Genomic DNA, 15,198 nt, shown 5'->3' with positions numbered 1-15,198 from the left:
TCCGATGTGGAACAACTCTGAATAATGATAAGACAAGACCCGCTTGAAGTAGAATAAAGTGAAGTCATTATGATTAAAGAATTTAGAACTCTAAAGATTGAAAAGGTAGTGAAATTGCATAGCATGGTGGGATTTTGATGGCCCAGGCAGGAGAAGAAGGAGCAGGGCCAACCTGCTTTAGCTCTTATGATATCGTTTTTGTTGTTAAGTACCATCAAGTCAATTTTCAACTCATACTGACCCCATATGGCAGAGTAGAACTGCCCCGTAGGGTTTCCTAGGCTGTGATCTTTCTGGGAGCAGATGGCCAGGTCTTTCTTCCATGGAGCTGCTGGGTCAGTTTGAACCACCAACCTTCTGATTAGCAGCCAAGAGCTTAACCATTGCACCACCAGCACTCCTGCCCTTATGATACAGAGCTTGAATCTAATGGATAGAGGTCACACAGACATTAGTCTAATTTTTTTTTATGCAGAATTTGCATTGAGTTCGGATTTTGAACCTAATATAAATAAGCAAGATGGCAAAAAAAGTCAGATTTGCTGAAACACATCAGATAACAGTATGATAAAGCTGTTTGATTTTATCCAGATAAGATAGATTCATGCCCCCGTTGTAGCATGGATCAAAAACAGTGGATTGAAAAGAAAGTCAATAAATGTTCACATTTTAAATCTTAATTGTTTTATTAGAACGCTTTTTAGAAATACACTCATATATGGTTTTTAAAATGTTAAAGCTCAGCGATACCATGTGTAACAAGTCATGTAGCATTCTAGAAAGCATGGCCCTGTAACATCTTACTAAGGTTTTCTGATAGTCACACAAGCCAAGAATTACCTTCTTGCCACCTTCTCAAGCTATGTTACCAGAGGCAGACCTTAACCTGCTTCATTAGGAAGAAACCATAGGATGGCCAGCCAATACTCCGTAATTCCGAATATAATAAACCTCTGAGTTTAGAAATTAGTATTTAACAACCCAACTAAAAACCAAACCCATTGCTGTTGGGTTGATTCCAACTCATAGTGACCCCACAGAACAAGAGTAGAACTGCCCCATAGGGTTTCCAAGGAGCGACAAAGATTTTTAAAATGTCTTACGTGTGAGCTTGTGGATGTCCCTTAAGCATCTGAATTTCTTACAGACTATTGAAATGATAATCCAGGTTTATACAGACTCTGCAGATATTTTATTTATATGTATTAAAACGTTACCTGAGAATGGAAAAATCAAGAAACCTTACATGGCCCATCAATAAATGAAGAGGAAAAGATAATAAGATCACTATAAAAGCTTTTTTTTTTTTTTTTTTAATCCCACCTTGTTTCTCACTACCAGTAACCCAGTGAAGGCTTTTATCTAGTCATAAATGTAACACAACTAGCCTAGATGGCATGGCTGTTTATAATTAAGTATATAATTCTTAAATGTACCTGCTTTGTGGAAAGTATGTGGGTTTGTGGTTGATTAAAGTATTCAAAATACGTAGGCTTCATCTTTTAGTTCAATAGAAAAATATAAACGGCGTTGGTGGTTGAATTCCTACCAAAGCGGCAAAGAGATTCCCCAGATATACATAATTCACCTGCTGAATCGGTGATAATTCACCACCAGTGACGTTCCAGGTGGCAAACAAAAGAAGCACAGCCACCATTCAGCTTTTTTCGGGAGTTAGTTTTCAGTAAAATTGTTCAGGAAAAATACCCAAATATGCACATGCAAGTCCATAAAATGTCCATTTGAAAAACGAACTCACATCAGTGTCTCAGATATAAAGGCTACGTAATGTACATTTTGTCAAATACTATGATTAAATGGAGTCGTCCTAAACTAAATCAGGAGGGGAAGGAATTCTAAATCAGGGTTTCATGCAGTACTGCAATACTCAAAGGAGACTTGGATATACAGGGGTGTTCAAATAAAACGGGTCCAGAGAAGAGTTGAGAAGGAAACCTGGCCATCAGCCATCTAGACAACACAGATGTTTTGCCATGAAGCCTGGGCCACAGCTCAGTGAGAAAGCCACCATCAGATACCCATGGCTTATGTCAAGGAGCTTGTGAGTGCCATGGAGCACGTTGGCCTCAGTTACTAGACTTGCAGGAGCCCACCCAAAAGGACAGTGGTTATATCACTGCCCAAGCTTCTGACTGCACTGAGCGGCCAGTCAGCAGGCCAGCAGTGCCCTCTTTTCTAAATGTTTTGTGAAGCCACCGGTTAGCATTATACTTTTTTCTGTAGTTAAGATTCGCCACATAATCTTCTGCTTATACGGCAAAACAAAGAAACTGGAGAAGATAACTCTCTGTAAGTCCAAGATCTGAAGATGAGGCAAGCCTGAATGAAAGAGGACAGATGGAATAGGTGTAGATCTTAAATTTGGATATGGGAGACGTAATAAGGTAAGCAATAACAAATTGTTATTTATACCTGTAGCTCTTTGCCATGTGATGACGATGGTGTTTTAAGACAATAAGTCTGAAAGTGCAGGAAGCATTAGGCCAGGGAGAAACAGGTTCTACAAAAACCCAAAGGTTACTCTAGAAATCTTAACAGTAATATTTTGCATCACCTTAGATTTTCCAAGGAGTTTTGGCACACACCTCATTTGACTGTCACAATAACCTGTGGGGTGGATAGGAAAAGTGATATTATCCTCTTTTTATAGGTGGAGAAGTGGGCTCAGAGGACTTACATTCCCAAAGCACACAGCTGTGAGTGGCAGAGCCAGGATTCAGACCTGTCACAGCCAATAGCAAACTCATTCCTCTTAATATGATTGCATCCTGGGCAAACACAGTAATGGGAGAGGAGAGTGAAAGTGCACTCACAGAGAGATTTTGAAATAAGAAATGGAAATAACTTGGCAGTTGACTGGGTATAGGTGATAAAAGGGAAGAAGGAAAAGTCTGGAACATGGTGGCAATAATATCATCAGCAGCTAAGGTTTGCAACATGCCTACCTGGTGCCATATTAGCTAAACAGTTTACTATGTTGCCTCACTTAACTCCCAGAACAATCCTTTCACAGGGTGGGGCGGGGGGGAGGTTATTATTATTATTCCCATTTTACAAGGGAGTGCATAAAAGTTGTTCTCACTTTTATCATTGTGCTGGAGGTCCCAGCCAAAGCAATTAGGCTAGATGAAGAAATAAAGGGCATCCAAATTGGTAAGGAAGAAGTAAAAGTATCTCTACTTGCAAATGATGTGATCTTATACACAGAAAACCCTAAAGAATCCTCAAGAAAACTACTGAAACTAATAGAAAAAAAGAGTTCAGCAAAGTATCGGGATACAAGATAAACATACAAAAATCAGTTGGATTCCTCTACACCAACAAAGAAAACGTTGAAGAGGAAATCACCAAATCAATACCATTTACAGTAGCCCCCAAGAAGACAAAATACTTAGGAATAAATCTCACCAGATACGTAAAAGACCTATATGAAGAAAACTACAAGACACTACTGCAAGAAACCAAAAGCCCTATATAAGTTGAAAAACATACCCTGCTCATGGATAGGAAGACTTGATATTGTGAAAATGTCAATCCTACCCAAAGCAATCTATAGATACACTGTGATTCCAATCCAAATTCCAATGACATTTTTTAATGCGGTGGAGAAACTAATCACCAACTTCATATGGAAGGGAAAGAGGCCCTAGATAAGTAAAGCATTACTGAAAAAGAAGAACAAAGTGGGAGGCCTCACAGTACCTATAATAGAACCTATTATAAATACCACTACTGTAGTCAAAACAGCCTGGTAGTGGTACAACAACAGATACATAGACCAATGGAACAGAATTGAGAATCCAGACATAAATCCATCCACGTATGAGCAGCTGATATTTGACAAAGGCCCAGAGTCTGTTAAATGGGGAAAAGACAGTCTCTTTAACAATGGTGCTGGCATAACTGGATATCCATCTGCAAAAAAATGAAACAAGACCCATACCTCACACCATGCACAAAAACTAACTCAAAATGGATCAAAGACCTAAATATAAAAATTAAAACAATAAAGATCTTGGAAGAAAAAATAGGGACAAAACTAGGAGCCCTAATACATGGCATAAACAGTACACGAAACATTACTAACAATGCACAAACACCAGAAGAGAAACTAGATAACTGGGAGCACCTAAAAATCAAACACTTACATGCTCCTCCAAAGACTTCACCAAAAGAGTAAAAAGACTACCTAGAGACTGGGGAGAAATTTTTAGCTGTGACAATTCTGATCAGCATCTGATCTCTAGAATCTACATGATACTGCAAAAACTCAACAACAAAAGGAAAAATAACCCAATTAAAAAATGGGCAAAGAATATGAACAGGCACTTCATCAAAGAAACATTCAGGCAGCTAACAGATACATGAGGGAATGCTTTCGATCATTAGCCACTAGAGAAATGCAAATCAAAACTACAATGAGATACCATCTCACCCAAATAAGGCCGGCATTAATCCAAAAAACACACAATAATAAATGTTGGAGAGGTTGTGGAGAGACTTGAATACTTATACACTGCTGGTGGGAATGTAAAATGGTACAACCACTTTGGAAATCAATTTGGCACTTCCTTAAAAAGCTAGAAATAGAACTACCATACAATCCAGCAATCCCACTCCTTGCAATATATCCTAGAGAAATAAGAGCCTTCACACGAACAGATATATGCACACGCATGTTCATTGCAGCACTGTTTACAATAGCAAAAAGATGGAAGCAACCAAGGTGCCCATCAACAAATGAATGGATAAATAAATTATGACATATTCACACAATGGAATACTATGCATCAATAAAGAACAGTGAGGAATCTGTGAAACATTTCCTAACATGGAGGAATCTGGAAGACATTATGCTGAGTGGAATTAGTCAGTGGCAAAAGGACAAATATTGTATGAAACCACTATTATAAGAACTCAAGAAATAGTTTAAACACAGAATATTCTTCGATGTTTACAGGGCGGGGAGGGAGGGAGAGGGTATCCACTAATTAAATAGTAGACAAGAACTATTATAGGTGAACAGAAAGACAGGAGAGGTCAGCATGACTGAACTAAACCAAAAGCAAAGAAGTTTCCTGAAAACAACCCAATGCTTTGAAGGCCAGAGTAGTAGGGGCGGGGGTCTGGGGACATCTAGGTCAATTGGTATAACAAAATATATTAAAAAAACATTCTGCGTCCCTCTTTGGTGAGTGGCGTCTGGGGTCTTAAACACTAGAAAGCGGCCATCTAAGATGCATCAATTGGTCTCAGCCCACCTGGAGCAAAGGAGAAAGAAGAACACCAAAGACACATGGTAATTATGAGCCCAAGAGACAGAAAAGGCCACATATACCAGAAACTCCATCAACCTGAGACCAGAAGAACTAGTTGGTGCCCGGCTATATCCGCTGACTGCCCTGACAGGGAACATGACAGAGAATCCCTGATGGAGGAGGAGAACAGTGGGATGCAGACCTCAAATTCTAGTAAAAAGACCAGACTTAATGGTCTGACAGAGACTGGAGGGACCCTGGAGGTCATGGTCTCTGGACCTTCTGTTAGCCCAAGACTGGAACCATTCCAAAAGCCAACTCTTCAGACAGGGATTGGACTGCACTAAAAAACTAGAAGACAGAAAATGACACAGGTGAGGAGTGAGTTTCTTGGCTCAAGTAAACACATGAGACTATGTGGGCAGGTTCTGTCTGGAGGCGAGACGAGAAGGCTGAGGGGAACAGAAGCTGGTTAAATGGAAACGAATATATGGTGGAGAGGAGGAGTATACTGTCTCATTAGGGGCAGAAAAACTAGGAGTACATAGCAAGGTATATATAAGTTTTTGTATGAGAGACTGACTTGATTTGTAAACTTTAACTTAAAGCGCACACACACACAAAAAAGTTGTTCTCACCTTTAGAGGAAGGGGAAAAATCAGTGTTTTTGCTCCAAGACAAAGTAAAGCAGTGTGGTAGCCATACTTGGGGCCTGAGTCCTGGTGTTCCTGTGTGTGGAACATAATTACATTGACAGCCACAAAGCAATCAAATTGGGCCCATGGTTATGAAGTTTGCAAATTCAGCCCTGCCAAGGACGTTTGTGTAATGCCTCCTTAGTACTTTGTCATTAAAATAGGCTGCAGTGGTGAAGAGCTATGGCTGCTAACCAAAAGGTCACCAGTTCAAATCCATCAGCTGCTCCTTGGAAACCCTATGGGGAAGTTCTACTCCGTCCTACAGGGTCACTACGAGTCAGAATCAACTCAGTGTCAATGGGTTTAAGTGGATGGTTTAGCCCTTAATGTTTTGGCAGGTGTGTTAAGCAAGAGGCATAGATAATGTATTCTTCCTCAGTTATTATTTAAAATAAAAGTATAACTAAGTACAATTGTCAATGACTATTAGTATGAGTATTACATTTGCATAGAATGTAATATTTAGACTATAACTCTCACATGCAATTACATTCCGTTATGATTATTACTTTTACTTCTGAATTGTTACCAGTCACTGTCCGAGGTAAGCTTGGTTTTCCTCATTTGGTTAGCCAGTTGAAACATTTCTGCCTTGCACGGAGCCTCTGTAGATGCCCAGGGTTTGTCTGAGACTCTAATTGTCTAAACCTCCCTCTGATCTTTAAACTGCTCTCTAACCTCGTCTGAAACTACAGGAGAAAAGACCCTTCCCAAATTTCCTGTTGTCAATTCCTGCTTCCTCTTTTCTCTTGGTCAGGTACGGTTGCAAAACGAATAAAGTTGATAAAAAAAAAACAAACATTTTTCCACCTAGTAGTTTACCTTACAGCCCACTTCTAAAAGCTCCGTACTGTATCTCTAGGTGTCTGGTTATTTATTCACTAAGCTGCATATAGCTGTCCCTTAGCAACTGTAGACCTCATAGATAAAAGCCTAACTCTTCTCTGACTCCACCTGTTTTTAAGAACCCAGGCAGACTTCTCTTAAAAGACATGGAGCTACATAAGCAAGAAGTGCCAGAATTTAGTTCTTTTTGAAAGTAAATTTAAAGAAACCATAGCAAATTTTGAACTCAGGACTGTAAGGTGGTTTCTTCCCAGTGGTCCTCCTCTGAAGTTGTGGTAGAGATTTGAGAGGGTGGGGAGGTTCTGCCCACACCGAAGGCAAAGGATCATGGCTGTAAGGCCCGTCTTCCTGATTGCCTCTAGGATCGTGAAGATGTCCAGTCCCAATCTGAACATTGTGACCTTACTGGGCAGTTGTCTGACTTACAGTAGTGCTTACCTCTTTGGGATTCAAGATCAAGATGTGTTAATGGGAAGCTCGATGGAAACTATTATTAAGGTAGGTAACGTTTCAAAATTTTGTTTTGAGTGTCCTTTTATAATGTTAAAGTTCTGACAAGTTTTTAAATCAGCTGCTCCTGTGGGTGGTGGTTCCCTTTATCCTCGGTGTGGGCACATTCAGAGGAGCTCTCTGGAATGCTTAGACACTGAGGCCCGTATCTACCCCATGCCCTGTGTAGGACTGAGGCTTTGTAGATTAGAATGCATGGAGAGCCAACAAAGGTTCCTGACGTGACTCCTGCTTCTGTCCACTTCCACCTGTAGGTCAGACTGTCCATGCTGTGCATTGGGACCTCCCTGGTGTTTGGGCCCATTCTGGGGAAAAGCTGGCGACTTTATAAGGTGTTTACCCAGAGGGTCCCGGACAAGAGAGTGGTGAGTAGACAGCGAGTGTACACTGCTTGATTGTAGACAGCAGCTCTGCTATTTACTAAAGGCCAGAGAAGCCTGTGCCAGACTACTGGATGTGGCCCCGTTCACATTTGAAGTTCCTTCTCCTCGCTTCAAAACTTGGAGTCATGTGGCTTCAGAAACCCCCAGGCCTGGAAGGCTGTGTCTCAGTGCTGTTCCGAGGTAAGTCTTTGGACATGGGCTCTGCTTCATGTGCACCCCAGGTCCTGGTACTACTCTGGCACCACTCTGAGGGTGAGCAGGATGCCCAGAGAGACTACAGCTTGGCACAGGTGTGAGCTGGAAGTGGAGGGAGGGATAGCGACTACAGAACACATCTATTTCCCTCACCTGGGCTCAATTTTTTTCCATGTAGAAGGCCATTCCCTGTACCAAGAAGGATGTGCCTAGAGCAGTGAGCAAGGAAATGGACACCCATTCAGCAGATCAGAATTCATCCTAGGAGTTCTTGGCAGCCAGATCACCTACACGTCCCTGACATATCGGATGTCATCTCAGTCGCATTCTCACATATTATCAGGTTCCCTGATAAGCCTGCCTGAACCTCAATGCTTGACCATCAGCCTCTTTGGCTATAGGCCCTGCCCAGACCCATTATATCACTCAGCTAGAAGTTTAGTTCTATGTTTTTTAAGCACATGTTACTGAATGATGCTGAATATTTAACAAACCCTCAGCTGAGAGTAACCATACATATGAAGAAGATAGCCTAAAGAACAAGTAGTTCATCCATACTAGAACAGTGATTCCTTTTTAAAAAAAATAGCTTTATTGAGGTAAAATTGACCTGCAATGAACTGTACGTATTTAAAGTATACTATTTGATAAGTTTTGACACATGGATACTCCCAGGAAGCCATCACTACAATCAAGACAAGGAACATATCTATCACCCCCAAAAGTTTCCTCATGCCCCTTTGTAATCCCTCTCTCCCATCCCTTCCCCAGCAGGCATTGATTTGCTTTCTGTCACTGTAGATTCATTTGTGTTTTCCATAATTTTATATGAATGTCATCATACAGTATATATTTTTTTGTCTTTTTGTGTGCCTGTGGCCTCTTTTAGCTGGCATAATTTCTGATTCATCCATGTTGTTGGGTGTATCAGTAGTTCACTCCTTGTTATTACTGAGTAGTGTTCTACTGTATGGCTACAGTTTTTGTTTATCCATTTGTCTGTTGATAGATATTTGAGTTGTTTCCAATTTTTAGCTATTACACATAAAACTTCTAAGAACATTCACGCACAAATCTTTTATAGATATATGCTTTAATTTGTTTTGGGTTAAAACCTAAGAAGCGAATGAATGGATCTATGGTAGGTATATGTTTAACTTTTTAAAAAACTATTTTTGAAAGTGATTGTGCCACTTTACATTCCCACCAGCAGTGTATGAGAGCTCCATTTCCTCCTTGCCAACATTTGGTTTGGTCAGTCTTTTTAGCTATGCTAATGGTTGTGTCTACCAGATGTCTGTCAGTTTGTCGTACTGTGGTGGCTTACATGTTGCTATGATACTGGAAGCTTTGCCACCAGTATTCAAACACCAGCAGGGTCACCCTTGGTGAATAGGTTTAAGTGGAGCTTTCTTACTAAGACAGACTAGGAAGAAGGACCTGGCAGTTTACTTCTGAAAAAAATGGTCAGAGAAAACCTTAAGAATAGCAGTGGAACATTGTCTGATATAGTGCTGGAAGATGAGCCCCCCAGCTTTGAAAGCACTCAAAAGATGACTGGGGAAGAGCTGCCTCCTCAAAATAGAGTAGACCTTAATGATGTGGATGGAGTTAAGCTTTCGGGACCTTCATTTGCTGATGTGGCATTACTCAAAATGAGAAGAAAGAGTTTCAAACACCCATTAATAATCAGAACACGGAATGTACAAAGTATGAATCTGGAAGTCATCAAAAATGAAATGGAAAAAAAAATGAAATAGAACATGTAAACATTGATATCCTAGGCATTAGTGAGCTGAAATCAACTGGCATTGGCCATTTTGGATCATACATAGTATGGTCTACTATGCCAGGAATGACGAATTGAAGAGAATTAGTGTTGCATTCATTGTCAAAAAGGACATTTCAAGATCTATCCTGAAGTACAATGCTGTTAGCGATAGGATAATATCCATATGCCTACAAGGAAGACCAGCTGATACAACAATTATTCAAATTTATACACCAACCGCTAAGGCCAAAGATGAAGAAAATGAAGATTTTTGCCAACTTATGCAGTCTGAAATTGATCAAACATGCAATCAAGATTCATTGATAATTACTGGTGATTGGAATGTGAAAGCTGGAAACAAAGAAGAAGGATTGGTAGTTGGAAAATATGGCCTTGGTGATAGAAACGATGCAGGAGATTGCATGATAGAATTTTGCAAGACCTATGAAAAAAAAATTTTTTTTTTTTTTTTATGACTTCTTCATTGCAAATACCTTCTTTCAACAACATAAACAGCAACTGTACGTGTGGACTTCACCAGATGGAATATACAGGAATCAGATTGACTACATCTGTGGAAAGAGATGATGGGAAAGCTGAATATCATCAGTCAGAACAAGGCCAGGGGCTGATTGTGGAACAGACTATCAATTGCTCATATGCAAGTTCAAGCTGAAGTTGAAGAAAATTAGAACAAGTCCATGAGAGACAAAGCAAACCTGGAGCATATCCCACCTGAATTAGAGACCATCTCAAGAATAGATTTGACGGAATGAATGTTAATGATTGAAGACCAGATAAGTTGTGGAATGACATCAAGGACATCATACATGAAGAAAGCAAGGGGTCATTAAAAAGACAGGAAAGGAAGAAAAGACCAAAAGGATGTTGGGAGAGACTTTGAATGTTGCTCTTGAATGTAGAGTAGCTAAAGCGAAAGGAAGAAATGATGAACAGAAGAACTGAATAGAATATTTCAAAGGTGGCTTGAGAAGACCAAGTAAAGTATTATAATGAAATATGCAAAGACCTGGAGTTAGAAAACCAAAAGGGAAGAACAGACTTGGCATTTCTCAAGCTGAAAGAACTGAAGAGCAAATTCAAGCCTGAAGTTGCAATATTGAAGGATTCTACGGGAAAATATTAAATGATGCAGGAAGCATTAAAAGAAGATGGAAGGAATACACAGAGGCACTCTACAAAAAAGAATTGGTCAACGTTCAACCATTTCAGGAGATAGCATATGATCAAGAATCAACGGTACTGTTGGAAGAGGTCCAAGCTACACTGGAGCCACTGGCGAAAAACAAGGCTCGATTGTGAGGATGATGTAGGAAGGGGCAGTGTTTTGTTGGTTGTGCATAGGGTCACTCTGAGTTAGAACCGACTCAACAGCACCTAATAACAACAGATAGGTGTGTAGTGATATCTCATTATGGCTGTAATTTGCATTTCCCTAATGACACACGGTGTTGAACTTTTTTTTTTTCCATGTCTTTATGTGCTGTCTTTTTTTGGTGATGTGTCTCTTCAAATCTTTTGTCCAGTTTGGCAGGGTGGGGGTAAGGGGATGGTGGTGTTTGCTTTCTTTTTATTTAGTTTTGAGAGTTCATTATGTATTCTGAAGACAAATTTCTCATCAGATATATGATTTGCAAATATTTTCTTCCAATTTGTGGCATTTCTTTTTATTTTCTTAAGAGCATTTATCAAAGAGAAGCTATTTTTAATTTTTATGAGGTCCAGTTTATCTTTTATGTGTCATGATTTTTGATGTCATAAGGAATCTTTCCTTAAAGCAAGGTCCCAAAAGTTTTTCTCCGAAGTTTTATACAAGTTGATCTAGGGATAAAACTAGAAGTTTTAGGTTTTACGTTGAGGTCCATGATGTATTTTCAGTTAATTTTCTTATCTAGCACAATGCACGGGTTGAAGTTCACGTTTCAGCACCATTTGTTAAAAAGACTGTCCTTTCTCTACTAAATTACCTTTGCACCTTTATCAAAAATCAGTTGTCCATATATGTATGAATCTATTTCTGGACTCTGTTCTGTCCCATTGATGCACTTGTCTATTTTGACACCAATACCTTGGTACCTTGATTACTGTAGCATTAAATTCAATCTTAAAATCACATAGTGTTAGTTCTTAACCTTCGTTCTTTTCTCTCAGTGTTGTTATGACTTTGAATTCTGGTCCTTTAAATTTCCACCTGACTTTTTGTCAATTTCTACAAAGTTCTGCTGAGATTTTGACTGGGATTGCATTAAATCTATAGATCAAATTATGCAGAATTGACTTCTTAGCAATGTTGTATCTTCGACCCATGAATACAGTATATTTCTCCAATTATTTACATCTTTAATTGCTCTCATCAATATTTTTTAGTTTTCGGTGTTGAGCTTTCACATCTCTTATCGTGTTTATCTCTATTTCATATATTTTATAATATTGTAAACATTTTTTTAATTTCTTTTTTGTGTTTTTTATTTATATTTTACTGTACTTTAGATGAAGGTTTACAGACCAAACTAGCTTCTCTTTAAACAATGAGTACACATATTGTTTTATGACATTGGTTAACAACCCCACAACATGTCACCACTCTCCCTTCTCAAACCTGGGTCCCCTATTACCAGCTTTCCTGTTCCCGCCTGCCTTCTAGTCCTTGCCCCTGGGCTGGTGTGCCCATTTAGTCTCATATTTTTTTAATTTCACTTTCCAATGTTTGTTGCTAGTATACAGAAATGCAATTTATTTTTGTATGCTGATCAGCTATGCTGCAACCATGGTAAACACATGTATTAGTTCTAGTAGCTTTTTTGTAGATTCCATCAAATTTTCTACATAGATGATCTTATCCTCTGTGAATAAAGACAGTTTCTTTCCAATCTCGATGCCTTTTATATCTTTTTCTTGCCTGATGGCACTGGCTAGAAACAACGGTGCAATGTATAATAGAAAGTGGTGAGAGCAGACCTCCTTGTGTTACTCCTGATATTACAAGGAAACCATTCGGTCTTTCACCACAAAGTATGATGCTAGCAGTAGTTTTATTGTAGCTGTCATTTATTGCCATTTATCAGATTGAGGAAGTTTCCGTCTATTCCTGGTTGGCTTAGAGTCTTTATCAAGAATTGATGTTGGATTTTGCCAAATGCTTTTTCTGTGCCTATTGACATGATCATATGGTTTTACACTTCTAGTTCATTCATATGGTGAGTTACATTAAAGGATTTTAGGATGTCAAACCAACCTTGAATTCCTGGGATAAATTTTCTTAACCAAAACAAACCCACTGCTGTCGAGTCAATTCTGACTCATAGCAATCCTGTAGGACAGAGTAGAACTGACCCATAGGGTTTCCAAGGCTGTAAATCTTTACTGAAGCAGAGTGTCACATCTTTCTCCCGCAGAGCAGCTGGTGGATTTGAAGAGCCGACCTTTCGGTTAGCAGCGGAGTGCTTAACCACTGCATCATCAGGGCTCCTTAAAACCTCTCTTAGTCATGATATATTGTCCTTTTCATGCATTGTTGGATTTTTTTCCCCCTAAAATTTTATTTAGGATTTGTGTGTCTATGTTCTTAAGAGATATTGTCTGTAGTTTCTTTTCTTGTAGTGTATTTTCTGGTTTTGGTATCAGAGTAATGCTGGCCTTACAGAGTTAAGTGGGAAAGTGTTCCCTCCTCTTCAATTTTAGTTAAAGTTTGTATAGAATTTTTTTTCTTTATTAAATATTTGGTATAATTTATTGTGAAGCCATTTGGGCCTTGAGTTTTATTTGTGAGAGGTTTATAACTACAAATTCAATTTCTATAATAGATATAGGGCTGTATGGGTTACCTATTTTTTTCCTTCAGTGAGCTTTAGTAGTTTGTGTCTTTCAAGGAAGTTGTACCTTTCATCTAAGTTGTCAAATGTATTGGCATAAAGTTGTTCATATTTCTTTATAATCTTTTTAATATCTATAGAATATTTGGTGATGTCACCTGTCCCATTCTTTGTTTGGGTAATTACATATTCTCTCTTTTTTGCCTGGTTAGTCTTGTTAAAGGTGATCAATTTTCCTGATCTTGTTAAAGAACTAGCTTACAGTTTTATTGATTTTTCTGTATTATTTTTGCGTTCAATTTCATTGATCTCTTCTCTGATCTTTATTATTTCCTTTATTCTACTTGCTTTGGCTTTGATCTGCTCTTTCATTCTAGTTTCTTACGGTGGAGGTTGAAGTGATGACTTAAGACCCTCTTTTTCTTTTCCAGTGTGGGCATTTAGCACTATAAACGTTCCCCTAAGAATTGTTTTAGTGGCATCCCACAATTTTGCATTTTCATTTTCATTCAGGTCAAAATGCTTTATAATTTTCTCTTTGACTTCTTTTTTTGACCCATATTTTTAAACAAAAGTCATTAAAAAGTTGAGTTTTTAAGAAATGTCTTGTATAATTTCCAGATATTTGGAGATTTTCCAGAGATCTTTCTGTTATTGATCTCTAATTCAATTTCATGTGGTCAGAGAACATATTTTGTTTGACTTGAATTATTTTAAATTTATTAAGACTTGTTTTGTAGCCTAGAATACGATCTAGCATGGTAAAAGATTTAAAAACAATGTGCACTCTGTTGTTGTTGGGTGAAGTGTTCTATAAATATCAATGAGATTCAGTTTGTTGATTGTGTTGTTCAAATCTTCCACATTCCATACTACTTGTCTACTTGTTTTTTTAATCCAGTCTGAGACCATATGCCTTTTAATTGGAGTATTCAAACCTTTTACATTTAATGTGATTATTGATTGTTTAGATTTAAACCTATCATATTATTATTCTTTTTCTCTTTGTTCCATCTCTTCTTTGTTCTCTTTTTTCCCCCCTCTTTTTCTTCCATTTTTTGGAGTAATTGAATATTTATTATGATTTTATTTTATCTCCTCTCTTGGCTTATTAGCTATAGCTCTCTGTTTTGTTATTTTAGTGATTGACTTTGGGCTTACCATATAATCTTTAATTTATAACAATCTACCTTCAAGTGATATTTAACCACTTCATGTGTAGTATAAGTATATTCTATTTTCTCCTCTTCTGATTTTGTGCTATTATTGATATACATTTTGCTTTTACTTATGTCATAAACTCCACACAATATTGTTTTACTTTTGTTAAACAATTACTTTTTTGAGTATTTAAATATACATTGATCATGTATTTTCCCGTAGTTACTATTTCCAGTGCTCTTAATTTTTATGTGTATAGCCATGTTTTCATCTGGTGTCATTTTCCTTTTGCCTGAAGGACTTCCTTTAACATTCTTCTGTGAGTCTTCTGGTGATAAATTTTTCAGCTTTTGGATGTCTGAAAATTTCTTTATTTTACCTTTGTTTTTTGAAAGATATTTTTGCTGTTTAGAGAATTCCTAGGGTTTTGTGTTGTTGTTGTTGTTTTCAGCACTTTGAAGGTGTGTTTCTACTGTCTTCTTACTTGACCTTGTGTCTGATGAGAAACCTGGTGTCTTCTTA

General features: G+C 38.2%; 1 protein-coding gene across 1 annotated transcript in view; it reads left to right on the top strand.

Moving 5' to 3' along the window:
- The first annotated feature begins 7,598 nt into the window (after positions 1-7,598).
- The window catches only part of GPR156 (G protein-coupled receptor 156), a 30,518-nt gene continuing 22,918 nt past the window's right edge, over positions 7,599-15,198 (top strand). The window contains exon 1 of the mRNA XM_023551487.2: positions 7,599-7,698. Within this exon, the coding sequence (XP_023407255.2) occupies positions 7,600-7,698 (99 nt within the window). The 5' untranslated portion in view covers position 7,599. The remainder of the gene's footprint in view (positions 7,699-15,198) is intronic.

Source organism: Loxodonta africana, chromosome 1, assembly GCF_030014295.1.
Source record: "Loxodonta africana isolate mLoxAfr1 chromosome 1, mLoxAfr1.hap2, whole genome shotgun sequence".
NCBI lineage: Eukaryota > Metazoa > Chordata > Mammalia > Proboscidea > Elephantidae > Loxodonta > Loxodonta africana.
Note: the sequence above shows the minus strand (reverse complement) of the source record. Positions and strands in the feature narration are given on the sequence as shown.